Source organism: Vulpes vulpes, chromosome 4 (genome assembly GCF_048418805.1).
Source record: "Vulpes vulpes isolate BD-2025 chromosome 4, VulVul3, whole genome shotgun sequence".
Classification (NCBI taxonomy): domain Eukaryota; kingdom Metazoa; phylum Chordata; class Mammalia; order Carnivora; family Canidae; genus Vulpes; species Vulpes vulpes.
In genome coordinates, this window is record NC_132783.1 from 76,949,690 (window position 1) to 76,972,304 (window position 22,615).

A 22,615-nucleotide genomic window follows, 5' to 3' on the forward strand; every position below is an offset into this window, starting at 1 on the left:
GTTTGCAGAAATTTTCCTAGTTTACTTAAAAGGAATTTTTGAAATTATACGCAAGTTATAATCTTTTAACTAGGTGACCCTAAACCTTCTGATCAAGTCAAACAGAAAAACATTTCTGACTATCCAAACAGAAAAATGACTATTTGATTCCTAAATATGCAATAGGCAGGCTGTCTTGGCAAAAGACTGGCTGACAAAACAAAGTACAGATTTCATTCAGCTTGATATTCTGGTGCCTACTTTGCTGACCTAGAGAATTACCTATGATGATCCTGCAACAGGATAGCAATTCTGCAATGAATTCACTGGAGAATGGTAAATATCACCAGGAAAAATCTCAGATCTCATCCCACTCATCTTGCCACTATACTGAAATCTGTATCCATGGGAACCTCAATCCCTATCAGGAAGTGTGCACTTGATACCAAAAAAGTAAGAATATTTTCTGGAATAGAATAAAACACCCCCCCCCCAAAAAAAAAAGCAAGAACTAATGCTGCTGGGAATTCAAATTTATAATTTTAATGCTATAGAATATATTAATCAATTTCTATGTGGGATAGATACTTACAGAGATGAGAGATGAGAGAAAGGTATTTTTGGTGCATGGACCAAGAGGAAAGGACATGAACTGGGCATAATTGGGATGAGCAACCCTGACTGCATCAATCTGGGAGAGAACTGTCAGCAGTTAATATGAGGGTCCTTAGCCCAGGGATGGATGATGAAAAGACCACCTTGAGGTGTAGAAAGGTGTAGAAAGCCACTGAAAGTATTTTCTCTGGTGTGAGACATTAGGCTTTTCAGCCACTCATTATAGAATACGAGGAACACTAATTATTAAGTTTGAGGCTCAAATTGGGCTTTTATCTACATATTCATAATTTTATCTTGCTGTATTATGACTTGAAAACTGACCTCCTTTGAAGCTGGTAAGTGAGCCAGAATGCCAGATTGAAAAAGTGAGCCTTTCTGCGTGACTGTGGAGTCCTTAACCCTTACACAGAAGGCATGTGATGGAGAACATATGTTATACTGATATTGATAAATTAAGAGTTTTGCAAAAAACAGAGGGAATAAATAAGAATATTATATTTTCTAATATTCATTATTTTCATTCATGTCTTAAAAGAAACAGAAAGGATCATTAAAAAATTATCTTAGAAGTTTGGGGTTTGAAATCTTTTCCTGACTCATTCATTGAATTGTACCTAGAAATGCCATTGGAAACAAATATTTTAATCCAATTATTTCCAGTTGTGATAAAAAAAATATCTGTGAAATAATAATCTACCAAAGATTATTTTAATTAAAAAAACTGGAAGTTTTTTCTCAAACAAGAAGAATGAGAAATATAAGTATCTCCCTTTTATTTAAGTTATCAGTCTGATTCCAGTCTGCTGTTTGACTAAGTACAGTGGAACTATCCTTGTAGATCATATAAATCCTCTCCTCTCTCTCAAGGTTTTTTTTTTCTACAAAAGTTAGCATAAGTTTATTTCACTTAAAAAAAAGTGAGTTTTGATTAGCAGGTGAAAGCAAATGTATCATCAGAAGAAACACCAATCTGTGATATGGTTTCAAAAGGTGCATGGATGGGCCACCAACCTGTCACTCTCATTAATAAATGTCCACCATTCCCCCACAGAAGAAGCACTTAAATATAAATATATATAGTACATTCATATTTCCTGATAAGGTTCATCTAACTATGCTTTCTAGCACAAACATTTAATATATTTGCTGCTAGTTTTTCTTGTGTATAAGCACTTATTAGTGGGTTTGAATCTAACTAAGCTTCAAAATGGCCCACTGTGGAAATTTACTTAAGTAGACAGATATCATTCTCAGCTCTATGTGTCTTATTGCACCTTTGATAATTACTACAGTGGACTTTGCTTCTGGGACATTCTCCAAGTCATGTTTTTAATTATTTTGTTTAATTATAGTTAATTGATTTGAGCTAAGCTGGAAATCTACCTACTTGAAGAAGAGGCCTTGTTCATACCTCATTTTGGGTAAAGTGTCATTTTTTAAGCTATAGACGTTATTTGGTAATGGTATAATTTCAAGGTATTTGTTCTTTTGGCATGAATCCTGCATTCTAAACTCCAACTTATGGAAAGCTGAAGTAGAATCAAACAGACATTAGTTTCCTAAATGATACTTAGGATTCTTGACTTGTGGCTTTAGGAACTAAGATATACAACTAGTAGTTTGGTGATTTTTAAAAAAAAAATTGTTTTCTTAACTACATTATGAATTCACACTTCTATCTGAGAAAAGTAGATTATAGATGTCAGTCTTGTAATATCTACTCTTGGAAGAAATAGTAGTATTTCAACAAAAGGAACTCCCTTTTTTGCTTTTTATTATCTAAATAGTTCTGGAAAATAGAAATATCTCTGGAAAATAGAAAAAAAATTCTCTAATTCCTTTCTATGCTACTTTTTCTTTTAGGGAGCAGACTCTGTCCTAGATAATTATTGTAGGCCAGTGTAGAGTGCAAGGCAGGGAGGACCTATGGCTTCACCTCCTAGGAAGTTTATATGCTGAGCCAAGGCAGCTCAGCATTTGGAAGAATACAATAATTCATAACAATAGAAAGTTAGCACTTTCCACATAATTGCTAATGATCTATTAAATAAATCTTTTCCCCACACTGTTTAGCTCAAGGTACCATACATATCATACTCTCAACTTTATGCATTCTTATGTTTCACACATTCTTTTACCCACACTGCTCCTCCTAGAGTCAACTGATGTTGCATGTTTGGATTTTACTTCATCAAACAAGATGACATAGTTGTTGAAACAACTCATTAATGGCAATGTTGTACAGAGTCAAGTTACAATAATAGTATAATTTTGATTAAGTAGAATAGGGAATGCATGTTTGCAAACTTGTGAATGGTAACTCTGTGTGTGAGAAAAAATGAAACAACTCCTCCAAAGAAGGAGATGTAGGGCAGGGACAAAGACAGAGACAGAGAGCAGGGGAGAAGCAATGCACTAGACCCTAAGACTATTATGAAGTCCTTCAGCAACTTAACTAAAGATGAGTGTGGTGACTGGAGTTATAAAGTTACCTCAACGACTTTTATTTTAAATAATGTTGTTAAAATCACTCCAGTTTCTGCCATTAACTCTAGTTCCTAGTTCACTGATACATTTCATGCAGTTATATTTTACTCAACACCAAAATGTTTTTCAAACTAGCCTTTTCCATTTAATTACAATTGCAAGCTAATACATATCTATTTTTAGAGTCATGCAGAACTCCTTCTATTTTTGTAATCATAACTCACCCAGGCATATAGTTGAGTATCCCATTTCCCCCAATGAGTCATAACTTTTCTTCCATATGTATTCTGGTGAACCATTTAAATCTAACAATGTACAGAACTGCTGAACACTATGGAAGCCTAAAGGTGCATTTGTGGCATCAAAACTCACTGTATTATTTATAATGTTACAAAAATGCTTCATTAATAATCAAGGCTGAATTTGACCACTGAGCTTGGTTAGTTTGTGGTGTTAGCCTAATCAATTGACAATAGATACAAATATCTAGAGATTGAAAAAAAATTCAAACTCTAGATATCAAGAGAATCACATATGTCTGTTAGGTTAGGTAGGATTAAAAAGTATAGAGAGATTAAGGGGGATATATTTTATGAAGTCTTTTCTTTCATTGAAAACTAAGTCAAGAGCTCATCAGTATTTTAATCCAAAATGATAAGGTGAGTGTACTTAAGCTATTACAGATGAATGGGACTCACTTGAGTCTCCAGTGTTCATTTGGTAATAAATGTAAGATATCATCTGTGACAGGAAAGACTGGATGACCCCTAAAAGGTTCACCCATTCAACAAGCATGTACTGAGTACTTATTAGGTACTGGTCATACACAGATGACAACGACATGATCCCAAATATATGTTGCCTCCAATGTTTTACATTATTTGTGGGTTAGATTCTAAAAAGTTAGTGAACTTACAATGAATTAAGTGCAAAATTAAAACACTGTGTTTAGTCCAGACTTTGTAATATAGGCACTAGAGGAGAAGAGTGGTTTCAGTAGACATGTCTTCCTCTAAATTCACTCATAACTTGCACTGGGTGGATTTTTTTCTTTGCTGAGCCTCGTCTGACAGCTGCACAAGTTTCCTCTGGCTTCTCTCTTTTAATCAAGGGTTTTTTTGCAGGAGCCTTCATTCTCCACATCACAACTGGGTGCCGGGGCCCAGCAGGACTCTGAATTCGGATGATCTTGGTTGAGGCAATGTAAGACATTTTCACTGTTTGCACCACAGCATTCATTAGATTTTTGGCTGCTTGAATCAGGGAGGTGACGCTATCCAACTGTAGGAGGGAAAAAAGAGCTATTATTCATGAATGCAATCAGAAATATAAAAAGATTTAATGTTACAGAAACTTAAATGTTCCACTTCATTTTATCCCCAGAAATGAATTAATCCACATTTTGTGTATCTGTGGAAATATCTACATTCATCTATCCACTTGAATTTATCATTTATCTCTTTATCTGATGCATAAACACATTCCTATCCTATTTTCTGAGATGATATCTTAAAGAGATTAATTTCCACCTCTTGGTTTTCAGTGAAAGAGATTTTATAACTTCTATGTAATATTGTAAGGTCCAGGTCCAGATGGTCGCTGCTTTCTTCGTAATGAATTTCCCTATTTCCAGGGGTAATTCTGAGCCCTTTCTATAACAGATGACTATACGGGCTGCCCGGGTGGCTCAGCGGTTTAGTGTCGCCTTTAGCCCAGGGTGTGATCCTGGAGTCCTGGGATCGAGTCCCACATCGGGCTCCCTGCACGGAGCCTGCTTCTCCCTCTGCCTGTGTCTGTGCCTCTTTCTGTGTGTCTCTCATGAATAAATATATAAAACCTTAAAAAAAAAAAAGATGACTATCCACAATAAAATCTATAGTATATGTAAGTAACTTTATAAAAATAGCAACTTGAAAACTCTTCCTTTCAGGGAATTTATAGTTTCAGATAAATATTATACACACGTATAGGTGTACATATGCATATATACCATTCACTTTCATGAATATTGCCCAAATAATTCTACCTAAAAGTGTCTCTCTCTCTTTTTTTTTTTCAACCACAGAACTTTTAAACTGATCATGCAGTCTATTAAAGTAGATAGAGCCAAGTCTTTTCAGTCAAAGAAAGTTGGGTTTAAATTCTATGTCTGCCTCAGAACTTGGGCAAATCATTTAGCCATTTTCATCCTAGTTTCCTCAGATATTTAATAGAAAATAAATGCTTATTAAAGTTAGATAATACAAATATGTGTCAAGGAACCTAGTGTAGTGATTACCAAATAGCTGATTGTTTTTAAATACATTTCCTTTGTTTCTTATGAAAACTGACAAAATTGTCTCATTATAAAGAGATGAAAATACTAATACTAAAACAAACGTTTTCTCACACAATTTTGTTTTTAATCGTTTTGTCTTCTGGATAGCTCACAAAAATAATCTCAGGGGGAAATGGAGTGATATCCATAGAATTTCGCAAAACACCTTAGAGCTAAGCCGAGCTGGTTCATTTTTATACAACTAATGCTTCTTCCATTATTTTAGTTTGGCAGATTGTCATCCCCAGCCAACTCCTACAGGAAGATGTGCCTCCACTGTCATCTCTCTGTGATGTGTGCTGTCAGGGCTGAGACTCAAACACTGGCTCTGTGCTTGCTAAAATCCATCAGCAGCTGTGTGGCCTGAGTACTCTACCTTTGCAGCTCAAGGAGTCTCATCTCACATACAGAATAAATGAGCGAAGGAAAGTAGTAAGCTGAGGTTATGTGCCTGGGGCAGTGGGCTAGCCGGCTGCTTCCTAGGAAGAAAATTTAATTAGCTCCATTATATGCCAAGCCTGAAATCCTTGAAAAGGTAACACCAAAAAATATGTAAATTGAAAGGCAGTAGTACTTGGCAACTACATATTTTTAAGTCGTTTTACTTATTGAAGCCAGAAATGTAGAATTTGTACATGTGGCAGGAATGACAAGTGCTTTGCAAACATTAAACAGTCTTTCATGAAGCACTCACATGTATTTCAGAGGACACTTAGAGCTTCTGAATTTGTACGTAACTTTAAAGAAAAAACACTAGACTTTAGGATAGGATAACACACTTCATTATTAATGCTCCGCTGTGGACAGATTATAGACTAAAATCTGTCCTTTAATAATTAGCAATTTTTATTAAAACCTCTGGGAGCCAATTAGATTCTGAAAGGAGTTTCCAATCTCATCATAGGGAGAAGAAAGTGTTTCTAAATGATGAATTAACATGAATAGTATTGAGGATCCTTGGGAGTTCTCACTCTCAAACATGAAAATATTTGGTTTGTGCTACCATAAAGTCTTTCATGGAAGAACATTCTAGAGACCTGCTATCATTCAGGATGTCACCAGTGGCTTTGGCTCTTCTCCTTTTACATGCATGTCTCCTCCTTTTGATTTTGTAATCTTGTTATGTATAGATTGTATTTTATTTCATTTCCTTTTGATTTTTCCATGTAAGTATTATATATAAACCAATAGCCAAGAGAGTATGTTTAAGTTCAATCCATGCTTTAACATGTGGAAACTGGCTTGTCTTCTTTCTTCATTGAATCAGCAAAGTCCTGTCTGTGCCATTGTGATCTCTTACGCTGGCATCTGACAAAACTGTTTATTTTAAAATTCTAAATGGCTGTAGTAAAACTTCTCTGGGTGACTCAGTAAAGCCATAGGACAAATTGCCTCCCCAGGAGAGTGTGAAGACTAGTTTTGCAGACAAATTAGGACCATTGCTGCAAGAATACAGTCATTTAATGAGGAAAGTTTCTCAAGCATTCTATAAGAATCTTTGAAGTCTAAGAGCTATGTGTGCTAAGATGCATCTCTCTGCTACTAGCCAAGTACCTGGCCACACAAGCAGGGTGCACAGACAAGCCTAAAAATAATAGGAGATTTTGCTTGAGGTCCAAACAGTGGCTCAAGCCTATTAATAGAGAGTAACTGCATGATTTCCTGTCTGCAAAAAAAAATGTTTGTAAGTGTTCCTATCCATGTCCACTTTGATGAAAAATCCTTCAAGGGAAGTATTCAATAGAACCTTCTTTGTGAAAACAAAGGCAAATCTGAGTTGGGCAATGCATCACTTGGGGTCTCCGTGTTCAACTTATTGAATTCAGAATTCAATCTGAATTTCACAAATACACCTGTGCAAACAATAATGTTAATATACTTTAAAAGCCCAGTACAGTAAACCCATCAGGCTGTAAAACTCAGGTCCAAAAATTCTCATATGATAACGAATCACTTTCATTAACTGAACATTCTTCCAGGCAGATGCAACCTGAATAATTACCATAGAAGGAGATTTTTTCCCTAATATCTGATAACATTCCTCTATGATCTAGATAAAATGTTCTTGATCAAGGTATCAACTGAGAACAAAAAAGGCTCCCATTAGCTCAAGCCTCCAAAGGTTATATATAAATATTTGAATTCAAGCTTTCTATACCCCCTTTCCATAACAGGAGATGAGGTTTTAAATAACCCTTAAAAGAGGATTTTTACCTAAAATGAAAAGTCTTTCATTAATTGGAAGTCTGCTCTCCTACCGCAGGAAATAGGAAGATAGTGTCCCTTTGCATGCTGGTGATTTGTCCCTTTTCTTACAACTTTGGTGTGGTTTTAGAATAACTGAGCTTATTGATCTACTAATGTTACAATAAATTTCTCAATATTGTCCATGTTCAAACATAAATAAGGAAGTTATGCCCCATCTTTTTCAAAGATCTAAATAAATATAAAGAGATTATGTTTAGTAAATTAGCTCTTACCCTAACTGTAAGATGTATTTTGCAAACAATCCAAATTATGACTATCTCAGTAGAATCCTACTCATTATTATCAGTTTATAGGAATCTTAGTTGATTTTATTTTAGGTTTCTCTTGTGCTTTGTGGTATGTATTCTGTGATTTCAATGGAGAGGCCAGTACAAATTCATCCCATTCTTTTTTTTTTTAAGATTTTATTCATTTATTCATGAGAGACACCGAGAGAGAGAGGCAGAGACACAGGCAGAGAAGCAGGCTCCATGCAGGGAGCCTGATGTGGGACTCGATCCCGGGACTCCAGGATCATGCCCTGGGCCAAAAGGCAGATGCTAAACCACTGAGCCACCTAAGGGTCCCCCCAATTTGTCCCGTTCTAAGAGTGTTTTCAGACAAAAGGTTTGGTCCTAGTTAGAGATATGTCTGTAATGCTTTGCTCTGGGAAAGGAACAATTCAATGGCATTACAGATACTTTATTTTTCCTCATCAAATATCAACTTTTTGTCCATGTGACAGAACGGAACATCTGGATCCTTTTATAAAACCCCATGTTCAATACTTGTGATGTAAGTCCTTCACAACTACAAGTGGAACACCTGCTGGCAAACCCTTGTCAAAATCCTATGGCGATGTTGATAATCAAGAGTAATAAAAAGACAAGGTAGTTATTCCTTCTTTTAATTTTCTAAGTTTCTCAGGGATCCCTGGGTGGCGCAGCGGTTTGGCGCCTGCCTTTGGCCCAGGGCGCGATCCTGGAGACCCGGGATCGAATCCCACGTCAGGCTCCCGGTGCATGGAGCCTGCTTCTCCCTCTGCCTGTGTCTCTGCCTCTCTCTCTCTCTCTCTGTGACTATCATAAATAAATAAAAATTAAAAAAAAAAAAGATTTTATCTCTCGGGGCAGCCCAGGTGGCTCAGTGGTTTAGCACCGCCTTCAGCCCAGGGCCTGATCCTGGAGACCCGGGATTGAGTCCCACGTCGGGCTCCCTGCATGGAGCCTGCTTCTCCCTCTGCCTGTGTCTCTGCCACTCTCTCTGTGTCTTTCATGAATAAATAAATAAAATCTTTAAAAAAAATATTTAATTTTCTAAGTTTCTCATCTACATTACGTAAGAACACCAGAATGTCTTGTACTATACTATTCTAACTCCCCAAATACTGGATAGAAGAACTGTATCAGATATATGTTTTATAGGAGGATGCTCAGGAAGGGAACCTCACTCCCGTTGATATGGATCTCATCTCCCATCTAGGCTGTCACCTGGGGAAAGCATAGCTTCCCAAACCCTGTGCAAACTGCCATACAAGCTACCACTATGGGGACTCTTGCAGAGAAAAAAGCCTGACGTTGCCTAAAGAGTTATATTTCCTTTCCTAAAACCTTCTGGGTAAACTGGTGCCAAGTGTAGACTATGAAATTCTTGTGAGTCTCAATGTTTACCTAACTTAAAGACCCCTGGTGGATGTTGCACCTGCACAGTACAATACTTGAAAGGCAAATGTGTGGAGTTGGGCTGCAATTATAATAACAGCTTATAACAATCGTTAATATATCTATTGTGTGCTTCCTGTGTGTTGGCCCTGTTCTAAGTAGTTGACACACATTAAGTCACAGCAACACTATGTGGTAAGTACTACTATTATCTCCAGTTTAGAGATGAGGAAACAAAGGAACTGGAAGGCTTGGTAAGCTTGCTCAAAGCCACACAGTTGTTAAATGGGAGAGCCAGAAACTGAGCCAAGGCAGTCTCTTTCAAGTACCTGGTGCTCTTACCCATTATACACCCTGCCTTTCAGTAATATGTTACTTTCAATGTGTGTTTACTTTCAGGTATGAACAAAGAATCTGCACTAATATTAATAAAATGTCTAAAATTTTAAAATTGACTACCTAATAACTGATTTGGGGAAGATTATAGAACTTATATAATGTATATTGGTACTAAGAAAAATGAAGTTATTTTACTTGCCAAGGTATTTTATCAGGATGGTGGTCTGATATTCTTTATACTCCATTATTTTCTAAGAAGACTTTTTTTATTTTGAAATTGTAAATATAAATACTCAGTCATCATTATAAACTCCAAACAGCTTAAAAACTTTGAGATTAGTACTAATATATAACAAAACATTTTTAAATTTTAAAATGTGGATCTCAATAAGATAAAGAAAAGAACATAAATCATATTATAGATTCTGACATAGAATTGCATAATATCATTTAATTATTAAATTATTAAAATATGTAATTAGGCATCTCGGGTGGCGGTTTACTGCTGCCTTCAGCCCAGGGTGTGATCCTGGAGACCTGGGATTGAGTCCCATGTCAGGCTCCCTGCATGGAGCCTGCTTCTCCGTCTGCCTGTGTCTCTGCCTTTCTCTCTGTGTGTGTCTCTCATGAATAAATAAATAAAATCTTAAAATAAAATAAAATATAATATATCATAATGTAAATACAAACCAAATTTTCTCTAATTCTCAAATAAAATTAAATTAATTTGTTTGCCTTGGTTGTAATAGAAACTAGGATTGGGAAAGAACTGATACAGCTCAACACCTGTAAAACAAATAATCTAGTTTAAAAATGGTCAAAATACATGAATAGACATTTCTCCAAAGAGGACAGGCAGATGGCCAACACACACATGAAAAGATGCTCAACATCACTCATCAACAGGGAAATCAAAAGTACAATGAGGTATCACCTTACATGTGTCAGAATGGCTAAAATCAAAAACACAAGAAACCGCAGATATTGGCAAGGATGTGGAGCAAAAGGAATCCTCTTGCATTGTTGTTGGGGATGCAAATTGATGTAGCCACTGTGGAAAACAGTATGGAGTTTCCTCAAAAACTTAAAAAATAAAACTACCATATGATCCAGGAATCGCACCACTGGGTAATTACCCAAAAATACAAAAACAGTAATTCAGAGGGATACATGCACCTCTATGTTTATGGCAGCATTATTTATAATGGCCAAGATATGGAAACAGCTCAAGTGTCCATCAAGAGATGAATGGATAAAGATATGGTGTGTGTGTGTGTGTGTATAAACACATGCATATATACACATGCATATATACACACATACATATGCATATATAATGAAATATTATTCAGCCATAAAAAAGAACGAAATCTTGCCATTTGCAACAATATGAGTGGAGCTAGAGAGTATAATGCTGAGTGAAATAAGTCAGTCAGAGAAAGAAATATGCCCTATGATTTCACTCATGTGGAATTTAAGAAATAAAACAAGCAAAGGAAAAACAGAGAGAGAGAGAGAGAGAGAGACAAACTAAGAAACAGACTCTTAACTATAGAAAATAGACATGGTTCACAGAAGGGAGGCAGGTAGAGGATGTGGGAAATAGGGATGACAGTTAAAGAGTATACTTACCATGATTTTTAAAAATGATAATAAAAAAAAGAAGAAGAAAGAAAGAAACCAGGATTTGGTTCCCTAACCTATAGGTTCTATTTAATCATTACTTAGTTTTAAAGTTCTCAGTTAAATTATCTAATTAGGAATAAGTTTAGCATAAGTAATGTGAAAGGGCATTATGTATGTGTCTTGGTAGATAACAGCATAAATGTTTCTTAAAAATATTACAGATTTTTACAATATTTATATTGTATAGGTGTCATTTTCATCTCTAGATTGATCTAACAATGGTAGCTGTACACCACTCGAAGTGTTTAAATATATATTTGTCAGCAAATTTCCATAATATAATTCAATATGTTTTTATTATCTATCCTGAACCTCTCTTGAGGAGCTAATTTTATCCAAATACTTGCTTGACATATTCTTTTGTTTCTGAACAGATTTTTAGAAGAAAGGCCTGTATTGAAAGCATTTTCTCTTTTCAAATGCATTCAAAAATGCTAAACAGCCAGGCTGGCTTAATGGGAAAATCAAATTAGGGACTTTGTTAAGGCTAGTCAAAATGGAGTTACATATCCAAATTGAAATTGTCAAGCTTATAATTAAATTGAGAAGATGGCTCCACTTTGAATATGAAGAGTTATTCCAAAGGGCCACTGATAGGATTCACATAGTAAATTTGTCCTTTGCCAACCCTCCATCGGAACGTGACAACAGAAAAAGATAACTTAAGATGAAAGGGAGGAAAATCAATGCATGGAACAACTAAAGAAATTTAACACTACTGAGACAGCCAGACATAAAATGAATTATGACATTTATTCATTTGTAATATTGTCCTGTCAAAAAGCATTTTCAAAGCTAATTTTTTTCTGAAGCACATACTCTAGCCCAAAACATTCTGCATCATCTTAAAAGGAAATAATCACAAACATAACACCAATTCAGGTGGCTACTCCAAATGCTTTTTAATTCTATTTGAAATGGCCTGTGATAAAAAACATGGTTGGTAATATTAATGAGCTATCCTTAGCTACTCTTCAACTATGTTTACTTGAAGGCAAATGCTGAACTGAATTTTCCATAATCATTACAGTTCAGGTACTAGTTACACAAATTCAGAAAAATTAGTACATACTTTCCCAAGCAGAAGTTGTAGGAGTGGGCAGGTTTTGGCATTTGCCTGTCTCAACATCAATGTTAAAAACCTGTGCTTTCTCTTCTCTTCAACATCAGACAGAGCTCCGAGGTCTGCCCTCCCCACAGACATCTATTATTGGTATTCAGCATGACATCTTGATGATCCCTGTAAGAACTCTGGACTGAGAGCATGGAAGTAACAGGATTGGCCCTAGATCCTACATTTATCTCTTGCATGACCAAAAGCAAGGAGAAAGTAGGTTCTGTGAAGCTAAAAACCCAAATGGCATAGTGTTCCAATTCATGCAAGGACTTCCATTTCCATCAATCTTTTCACATTCCTACTGTTTACTCTCTCTTGATTATCTTCCTACCATTTAATCCTTCTATTAGCAACACCTACCATTTCTTAGTTCATTTTCTTCTGCTACAAACACCTAGTAGAAGAGAACTGCCTATGTTCCTGGCACTGATCTATTGATGACTCCCTCCTACTTTTAGAGAATTTTCTCATTTGGAAAATGGGTTTCTAGTTAAATTGATGGAAACCAGCCTGAAGCTTACAGATAATGCTGTGTAGGGACAATTATTGTACTCATTCTACCCAAGCATTATTTCAAACTTCTACTCTCATCAAACCTCTAGCACTTCATATTCTCATTTGTTCTGCAGAACATTTCACCTGAAATAAATATAAAACAAATAAGCAAGTAAACAGACAATAGCAACAATAAATTAGAAACAAAAATAGAAGCACCAAAATGAACCTGCCTGAATCTAAATTTTATCCTTAACCACTTCCACTAAAATGAAAGAGTTATCTCTTATTCTGTCTATAACCACCTACTAACTGTGCTCTAGATTTGACTTCTCTCTGCCTTCTTGGGGACTGTGCACAATTAGTAATTCTTTTATACTGCCACATCTTTATGGTATTCCTTTTTATTGACATTTTCATTGTAGTGCTTAAATGTTCATAAAATCCTACCTCAAAACACAGCTAGATTTTGAAAAAAAAAATGTTACATCCCTGATCCTATTTTCATCATTTCTCAAGTGATTTATTATTTTCACAAAAATAATTTTTCTTTTTGGATTGCCTGGATTGCTCAGTGGTTGAGTGTCTGCCTTTGGCTGAGGGCATTATCCTGGGGCCCCAGTATTGAGTCCTGCATTGGGGTCTCTGCAGGGAGCTTGTTTTTCCCTCTGCCTGTGTCTCTGCCTCTCTCTCTCTTTCTCATTCTCATAAAGAAATAAATAATTTTTAAAAATGGTCTTCCTTTAAAAAATATTTTCTTTTTTCTAATGTATATTAATATGCATATTAAATATGTATAATATATAAACTATACTATGCATAATTAAAACATTGTTTACCATGTAAATTATATTATACATGTAAATATAATCATATAATATTGATACATATATTAAATATATGATATAGTATATAATTAATATATAACATAAGCATATATGTAAATATACTTATATGTAATATTTACATACTATTTCTATAACATATATGTTAGATATATAACATGCATATTCAATAATTCAATATATACCCTTATACATCTGGTTTCTTCTCATCAAAGTTAATTTATAAGATCACATAATTCTCATTCTGATATAATATCCTCAATGTAAAAACATCATAATTTATTTATCCATTCTACAGTTGGACTTTAAAGTAGTTTAGCACTATTATGAATAGCAATTTATGAATATTCTGTTACATGTACTTTGGTGAACAAATACATGAAATTTTGTTGGTACGTACCTGAAAGTGCAATTGCAGAGTAATAAAAATGCATACTCAGTTTCTTTGGATATTTGCATATAAAAAGTGGAAGTGCTCCTGCAAATTTATACTTCCATAATTTATGCTATCATATATAAAAGTAATATATGATAGTTCCAATTGCTACATATACTCACCGACACTTTTTCCTCATACTTTTCACTTTAACTATTTTGGCAGGATTATAGTTGAGATTTAATTGGCACTTCATTGATAACTAATGAAGCTGAATATATTCTCCTATGTTTATATTAACCTGCATCTAGAGACCATGAAAATTTTACTTAATTATTTAAATATTTTTCTAGATTCCTTTGGATTTTCTGGTACACAAACACTTCATCTATGAATAATAACAATTGTATTTCTTCTATTTATTTTGTCTCTTTTTCTTTCACATTATCACCGTAGTGCAGAAGTAATGCCAGGTATCTTCATTCATCTTCTACCTCAGAGAAAATGTTTTCCATATTTTTTCATTTATTTCTTAGTTACCTCATGGACAGGTGCTTATTTTTATTTTCATTTTTTAATTTTCTGGCAAGGGAAGATTTCTTAGTTTTATTTTATTGGATGAAATCCAATTTATCAATTTATTTTTATTTTTTTGGTTAGTGATTTTTCTTTTCTTCCAAAAAATGTTAGCCTACCAAACAAGCTTACCAAAATTTTCTTTTATGTTTTCTTCTAGATGTTTTAAGTTTTAGATTTAGATGTTTAAGGTTATGGCTAGCTTTGTATTGATTTTTGTTTGTGGAGTGGCAAATAGCACTTTTTTTTCCCATGTAGATATTCAATTTTCAAGCATGATTTGGTAAAAATGCTTTTCTTTCCTTTTTAAAGCTATTTTGAAACCACTGTCAAAATTAAATTTGAGCATATATGTATGAGCCTATATCTGGACTTTCAATTTGTTTCTATATCTATGTTTATCTTTTTGCCATACTATGCTATTTTGAATCCTATAGTTTTATATTCTTTTCTTAGAGGGAGAGACTGTGTGCTTGTATGTGGGGGTAAGGAGAAGAGCAGAGGAGGAGGAGAGTGACAAGTAGACTCCATGCTGAGCATGGATCTTATGTGGGGCTTGATCTCAGGACTCTGAGATCATGTCCTGAGTGGAAACCAACAGCCAATCATTCAACTGACTGAGACATTCAGGCATCACTTATATTAAATTTTAAAGTAAAATGCATACAACATAAACTCATTTTTTAAACAATTGATTTTATTATTTCAGGTCATTTGGATTTCTATGATTTATAGAATCAGCAAAAATGCCTGTGGGAATACAGATTGCAATTATGTTTAATATGTAGGTCATTCTGGATAGAATGATGATGTAACAATATTGACTCTCAATCTATAAACATAGTATAGGTCTTCATTTTACTGTTTATTTTCTCCCAACAAAAGTTTATAACTTTCAGTTTAAACATCTTGCATATATGATGATAATTTTTCCCATCACATTTTGCTTTCAATGTTACTATAAAATTTGTTTTGGAAGTTCTTTGACTTTTTATTGCTAATATGTAGAATTACAATTGATTTTTAGTTTTTTTTGGATTTTGTTTGAATTTTGGTCTTGTTTCTTGCAACATTTCTGGGTGAAATTTTGGGTGAAGTTAAAGCTCACACTTAATAATTTTTGCCTTTTCTCAGGATTTGCAAGCCTCTAACATTCATTGTCTGGTATTTAAAAATACTTGCAATATATATTTCATTCAATGTTATGGTTGTTCAGGATAGCAAGGAAATCCCAGGTTCAGTCACTACAATAGGCTAAGAAGCAAATGTCCAATTCTGTCAAATTTTTGAAAGGTTATACGTTTTACATTACAGTATTGAATTCATAGAGATTTAGAACTGTGCTACAGTCTTCTTAGAAAACCACTTTGTAACTGTGAAATGCTCTTCATGTGCACTAATTATGCCTTGAATTCTACTTTATCAGCAATCTTTTGATTAGTGTTTGAAGAGCATACCTTTTTCAATCTTTTACTTTCTATTTTTATTTGCCCCTATATATTTTTTTAAGATCTATTCATTTGTTTTGAGAGAGAGAGAAAGAGTGAGAGCATTGAGTAGGGGAAGGGACAAAGGGAGGGAGAAAATCTCAAGCAGACTCCCTGCTGGCATAAGCCTGACATGGGGCTCAATCTGAGGACCCTAAGATTATGACCTGAGCTAGAAACCAAGAGTTCAGGCACTCAACCGATTGAACCCCTCAGGCATCCCTCCCTATATTTCATATGTCTCTTTTTAAAGTATTCTATGGTATTTTCTTTATTTAAGTTTGGAAATTTTACTCCTTAACTGATCCCTTCATTCACCTATTATGTAATAAAATTATAAAGTCAGGTTGTGTTTATAACTATCTTACTATTCATATTTTATTTGACATATTTGTGTACTATATATCTTTATCCTCTTTCCTTTGAGCTAATGACATATTTTATAATCTTCCATTTTCCTTCTCTAGTACCTCCTCAGATATATATATATGAATATATACATTTTAAATATATATTTATATATAAATATATATTTATATATATAAATACATATACATATTTCATTATATATAATATATATTTTAACTATTTTTGCTTTGGTTAGTCTAAAGATTAAAGTATACTTTGATTTACTAAGATTTAATATAAAGTATTGCTTTAGGGCATGTGGGTGGCTCAGTTAGTTAAGTGTCCAACTCTTGATTTTGGCTCAGGTCATGATCTCAGGGTCAAGGGGTTGAGTTCCTGCACTGGGCTCTGTACTGAGCAGGAAGTCTGCTTGAGACTTTCACCCTCTGCCCCTCCTCCTCCTCATACTTTCTCTCTCAAATAAATAAACAAATCCTTTAAAAATATACATATAAAGATTACTTTTACCATTCTTCTATAGAAAATCCAAATTCTACTTACTCATTTCAATTTTTATAATATAGTCATAGTGAATTCTCCTTCTAGATTTTCAACTCAATAGGGTAATTGTAATTTTTTTGTACTGCCATATTTTTTTATATTCTTAAATATGTAATTTTCCCCTTACATTTCCATGTTTCCATTTTAGAAAAATGTCCTTCTATATAAAAACCTACTTTCAGTATTGCTTTTTCAAATGGCCTGATAGAGAGAAATCCTATCAATTTTTATTTTTTCTTAAAGGATCTTCATTTCAGCTTCGGAAGTATATGATTCTTAGTTATAGAATGCTGGACTGGCACCTGTTTTCTTTCCCTTAAAGAGATCATTCCATCTTCTACAAGATTCCATCATTTCTTTTGAGAAAGCAGTTAATAAGTTTTCATGAATCTCCTCTGAAGAAAAGAGGTCTTTCTCTCTGGTTGCCTTTAAAAGATTAACTGACTTCTTTTCATCATTGGTTTGACTATGATGTATCTAGTTGTCAGATTTTTTTTACTTTTACATCCTGCTTTGGATCCGTTAATTTGATCAGTAACAGGAAATTCTAGGCAATTATTTCCTCAAATATTGCTTTCGTTTCCTTTTTTCTTCTTTTTCTTCCAGGGGTCCAAATACAGCCATGTTAAATAATTTGTGCTTAATTCTAAATGTTTCTTATCTGGCTTTCTAGTTGATGTTGGTGGAGTCACTGGTTATCATAATCTACTGCATTCTATCCAGAAATGGAAGTCTTCTCCTTCTAGTAGGAATTTTAGTTTTTACCTTTCATAAGTTCTTAATATTCAAAACTGCTAAGTACTTTATACTTATTAAAAACTTTCTTCCTAGTTTCAAGTCTGTTTTACCCATTTACCTCTCAGTTTGCAAGATGTAGAATTTCCCTGTGCAGGATGTTTTCTCCAGATGTTCCTTAATTAGCTGGATCTTAAACTCTGCCCTCATCTTTCCCCTTCAGTCTGAATCCACAGGCTATAATCACCATTAATTTGCTTACGATTATGATTCTTAAAATTTCATCATCTTAGATCTAAAATTCCTTATCTCACTTAAGGAATCATCAACTAGTCAACCACCTAAACAAAAACTAAAAATCACCTTTGACTCATCATTTTCCTTCACCAATCACATCTAGTCAATCACCACAGCCCTCAGTCCAATCTTTCGATTATCTTTCCTTCTCTACCATCACCATCGTATCAACAGGTCATTATCTTCTTTAACTTGGAAAACTGCAGAATGTTTCTGGGCTCTATCTCTGCATTTTCCTTCCTCTCTGGTCCATTTTCTACAATAAGGCAAAAACTACCCCTCCAAAAACAAATCTATTTGTTTTAAAGTATACTGATGGGTTTGCATTGGACTTTAAAATTTATCTTCATTCTAAAGTTTTTGTTACAAGTTACAAAGTCTTAGCTAGTCTTGTCTCATCCTGCTTACTCAACTTTATTTTTTGCTTTTATATTATGTGGCTCAGCTATAAAATGAAATTAAAATATTTTAGTTTCTAAATTTGCCACATATTTTTTTCTCACCTTTATTCCTGTTCACAAGCCATTTCATCTGCCTGGAAATAACCTCTTCTCTTTTCATCAGGGAGACTCCTTTTCCCCACTTACATCTCACATTAATATCACTTTCTTAGGGAAGTATTCAATGATACCTAGAATAGGCTGGATCACCCTTTTATACATTGTTGTAGCAATTTATATTTCATCTAACATTAGAGTCATAATAAGGCAACAAGATCCATGTAGGAAAGCTAATACTGTCTTTTTCACCCTAATTGCTTGAGACAAACTATTGGAGATATTTGGCACACAAATAAAATACTTTAAGGACCATTTATATAAATTGTAGAACTATAAGTGCAGAAACCATATGCAAAATATTTTCAAAGATAGACGTGATATCACTTATTCATTCTATTCTGCCCCAAAACAATATTTCCTAGATGTTCCATATGAAAGCTCCATAAAACAAAAAGTTTTTAGAGTCTAAGAATGGGATGAAAATCCTTGGTCAAATGATACTTCTCATTGTTTATGTTTAAAACTCTAAACACAAATCTGTTGAAAGACATGCTTCTCAGAAAATTCAGAATTCCCGCATTTTAGATTAATATCACTCTTAATAATTTTAATGTAATATATCAATAAGTAATACGTTTATTAGCTCAAAAATAAAGCATTGATTTTTACAGTAGACAATCTATGTTTGAACTCTAATTCTGTCACACCTTAAATATACAGCCTGAGAAGAAAATAATTAGCTTCTCTGAGCTTCTGTTTCCTTTCAGTATAATTATAATAAAAATACATTTCAGGGCTAGTTGTTAAGATTATGTGTGAAAGTGTTTATAACACACAAAGGTAGGGCTTTACACGTACACATACATATGCACATAATGAAGCTATGGCATTTATAAGTTTTTAAGGTGAACTGGCAAATAATACAACATAGAATTTGGAAGTTTTGGTGGAACAAAACTGAAGACAAATTCTACCCATGTTTTGAAAAGCCAGGAACAGCAGAAGAACATTTCCTGACAAGAGTTGAAGGGACAAGTACTATGACTCTTTCCTATCCCAACCCATACATGTATGCACACACGCACACATGTGCACACACACACACACACATTTCTGAGGCTGTTTATCACAATCCTTTTAGTGAAAATATTAGTCATGGTCCAGTGAGGAAAATGAAACTATTCCAGATGTTTCAAACACAGAATGTAGTACAAGAACTTTATTGCAAGGCAATCCTCAACTTATCATCAACACCATGAACTGTTACAATTCCTGGTATGAAGGGAAATTAAAAAGATGAGACTATGAAAGTAGCTAAAAAGCCAAAAGTAAATGATTGCTTGTCAATAGTCTACCAATTGTCTCCCATTGGTTAAACTGAGCTGGAAGTGAGTACTCAAAACATCTTTAGTGGAGAAAGGTTCTGTGAGCAATAGTAACCATGACTAGCAAAATGAGATTTTATGTCTCCTCAATTTCAGTATGCCATGTTTTCATTCTTAAAATTTCATAGTACTTACTTTTTCATTTCTGTGAGTATAATAGTGTGTGTGTTTTAAAAGAAAGTTCATATGTCTGTGCTCTCATTCAATCAAAGAAATATTCATACAAAGTCAAGTAGTTATTTTCCCTAACTCTATTCTTAGTAAAATAAAACATGGGAGAGCGATGGCTTATTTAACTCTCAAGGCTTTGGCATACTTAGATCTTTAATATCCTGTCAAACATGCCTATGCGTCTCTAGAAAAATTCTGGTATTTTGGTAGGAAAAGAGATGCTACAGAAGTAAAAAGGATACATGAATAAACTTTAAATTATTACTTATGTACATAAGCCTACATATTGTACATATTTATATACAGAATGTGGTTTTCTGACTTTAAGTAAAATATCAGGTCTCTGTTTTGTTGAAGTACATCTGAAATTCTGCCTCATATTGCAATTTTTGGTAACTCAACTTTTCCAGAGTCTTTGAAGACTCGATCATAGTTTAACATGACTCTATAAAACATAGCAGTGGCTTCTATTTTTTAATTAAAACTTAACTTCACAATCATCTAGTAAGTAAGAGCCATAATGAAAACATGACTAGCTTTAGACAATTGTTATGACAAAATCTATGATAAAGTTGCCAGTTTTCTGGACCACCGTGTGACTTTTTAATATCTTATGCTTCCTATAGTCTCACGTAACTGGTACATGTAGTTGCTACTCCAGCCTCATGCCTGCTAATGGCCTACAGACACCACAGTTATGTACCGTGTCAGTGATTTGTGTGTTTTTTTAAAGATTGTATTTATTTTTTCATGAGAGACGGGGTGGGGGGGGCAGGGACACAGGCAGAGGGAGAAGCAGGCTCCTCACAGGGAGCCTGATGTGGAACTTGACCCCAGGATTCCAGGATCACATCCTGAGCCAAAGGCAGATGCCTTAACCACTGAGCCACCCAGGCGTCCCTGTTTTAGTGTTTTAAATCTAGGATAAGAAGTAGTAGTATTGACTCATGTGATTATTGCTTCATCCACACACTGGAAGGAAAGGGCAGCAGGTAACAAGACAAAACAATGCTTCAGAAATTATTACAGAAGAAGCCTGGAGCAACAAAATGCTGAGATGTGAGGCATTGGGATATATCAGGTGTAAAAAATGCACCTTGAGGAAAACAATTAAAGTGTCTTTAAAACAACTGTTTCTATTTGTTTAAGACTCACAAACTTTGTATCTGAGAGAATATCAGAGGTTGGGAAAGTGTTGACAATGGGGAAATACTAAAAAGTTCTCTTCTTGAATTTAGTCTCTTTTCAAATCAAAAATCACTCTCATCCTGCCTAGAGTGTCTTATAAAACACAAAACAATCTTCCAGAGTTTTTCCATAGATAAGCACAGCTGTCTCCTCACTGAGGGGATGAGATTCAAACACATTTCAAAGCAGCTGCTTGTTGCCATCCCAGCTGCTTGGAATATGGGAAACTTTACTGGCAGCAAGCCCCAAACCAAAGCAGTAGGCATCTAAACTATCCCCCAGGCACTGGAATTAAGCAGGCAGTAGAAGTATGAAGCCATGTGTGATTTTTAATCACTGTGATCTTAGCCTCTGTGTGAATTTAAAGAATAAAGCCCACATTGCAAGGGTGATTCAATATTCACAAATCAATCAATGTGATACATCACATCAATAAAAGAAAGGAGAAGAACCATATAATCATTTCAATAGATGTAGGAAAAATATTTGACAAAGTACAACATCCATTCATGATAAAAAAAACAACTCAACAAAGTAGGTTTAGAGGGAACATACTTCAACATAATAAAGGCTATATATGAGAAACCTACAGCTAACATCAAAATCAATGAGAAAAAAACTGAGAGGTTTTCCCTTAAGGTCAGGAACAAGACAAAGATGTCCACTCTCACCACCTTTATTCAGCATAGTACAGGAAGTCCTACTCACAGTAATTAGATGAATAAAAAGAAATAAAAGGAATCTAAATTGGTCAGGAAGAAGTGAAAATTTCACTATTTGCAGATGACATGATACTATATATAGAAAACTCAAGACTCCACCATAAAATTCCTAGAACTGATAAACATATTCAGTAAAGTTACAGGCTACAGAATCAATATGCAAAAATCCATTACATTTCTACACACTAATCATGAAGTAGCAGAAAGATAAATTAATAAAACATTCCATATAATTGTAACAAGAATAAGATACCTAAGAATAAACCTAACCAAAGAGGTGATACATATACCCTGAAAACTGTAAAACATTGATGAAAGAAATTGAAGATGACACGAAAATATGGAAAGATATTCCACTCTCATGGATCAGAAGAACAGATATTGTTAAAATGTCTATACTACCCAAAGCAATCTACACATGTAATGCAATACCTATCAAAAAACCAACAGCATTTTTCAGAGAACTAGAACAAAGAAT

At 34.3% G+C, this 22,615-nt stretch overlaps 1 protein-coding gene across 6 annotated transcripts in view; it reads right to left on the minus strand.

Annotated features, from left to right (window-relative positions):
- Positions 1–1,465: 1,465 nt before the first annotated feature.
- The window catches only part of CTNNA3 (catenin alpha 3), a 1,674,060-nt gene continuing 1,652,910 nt past the window's right edge, over positions 1,466–22,615 (minus strand). For all 6 annotated transcript variants that reach the window (XM_072756138.1, XM_072756135.1, XM_072756140.1 and 3 more), the window contains one exon: positions 1,466–4,365. In XM_072756138.1, the coding sequence (XP_072612239.1) occupies positions 4,078–4,365 (288 nt within the window). In that variant the 3' untranslated portion in view covers positions 1,466–4,077. The remainder of the gene's footprint in view (positions 4,366–22,615) is intronic.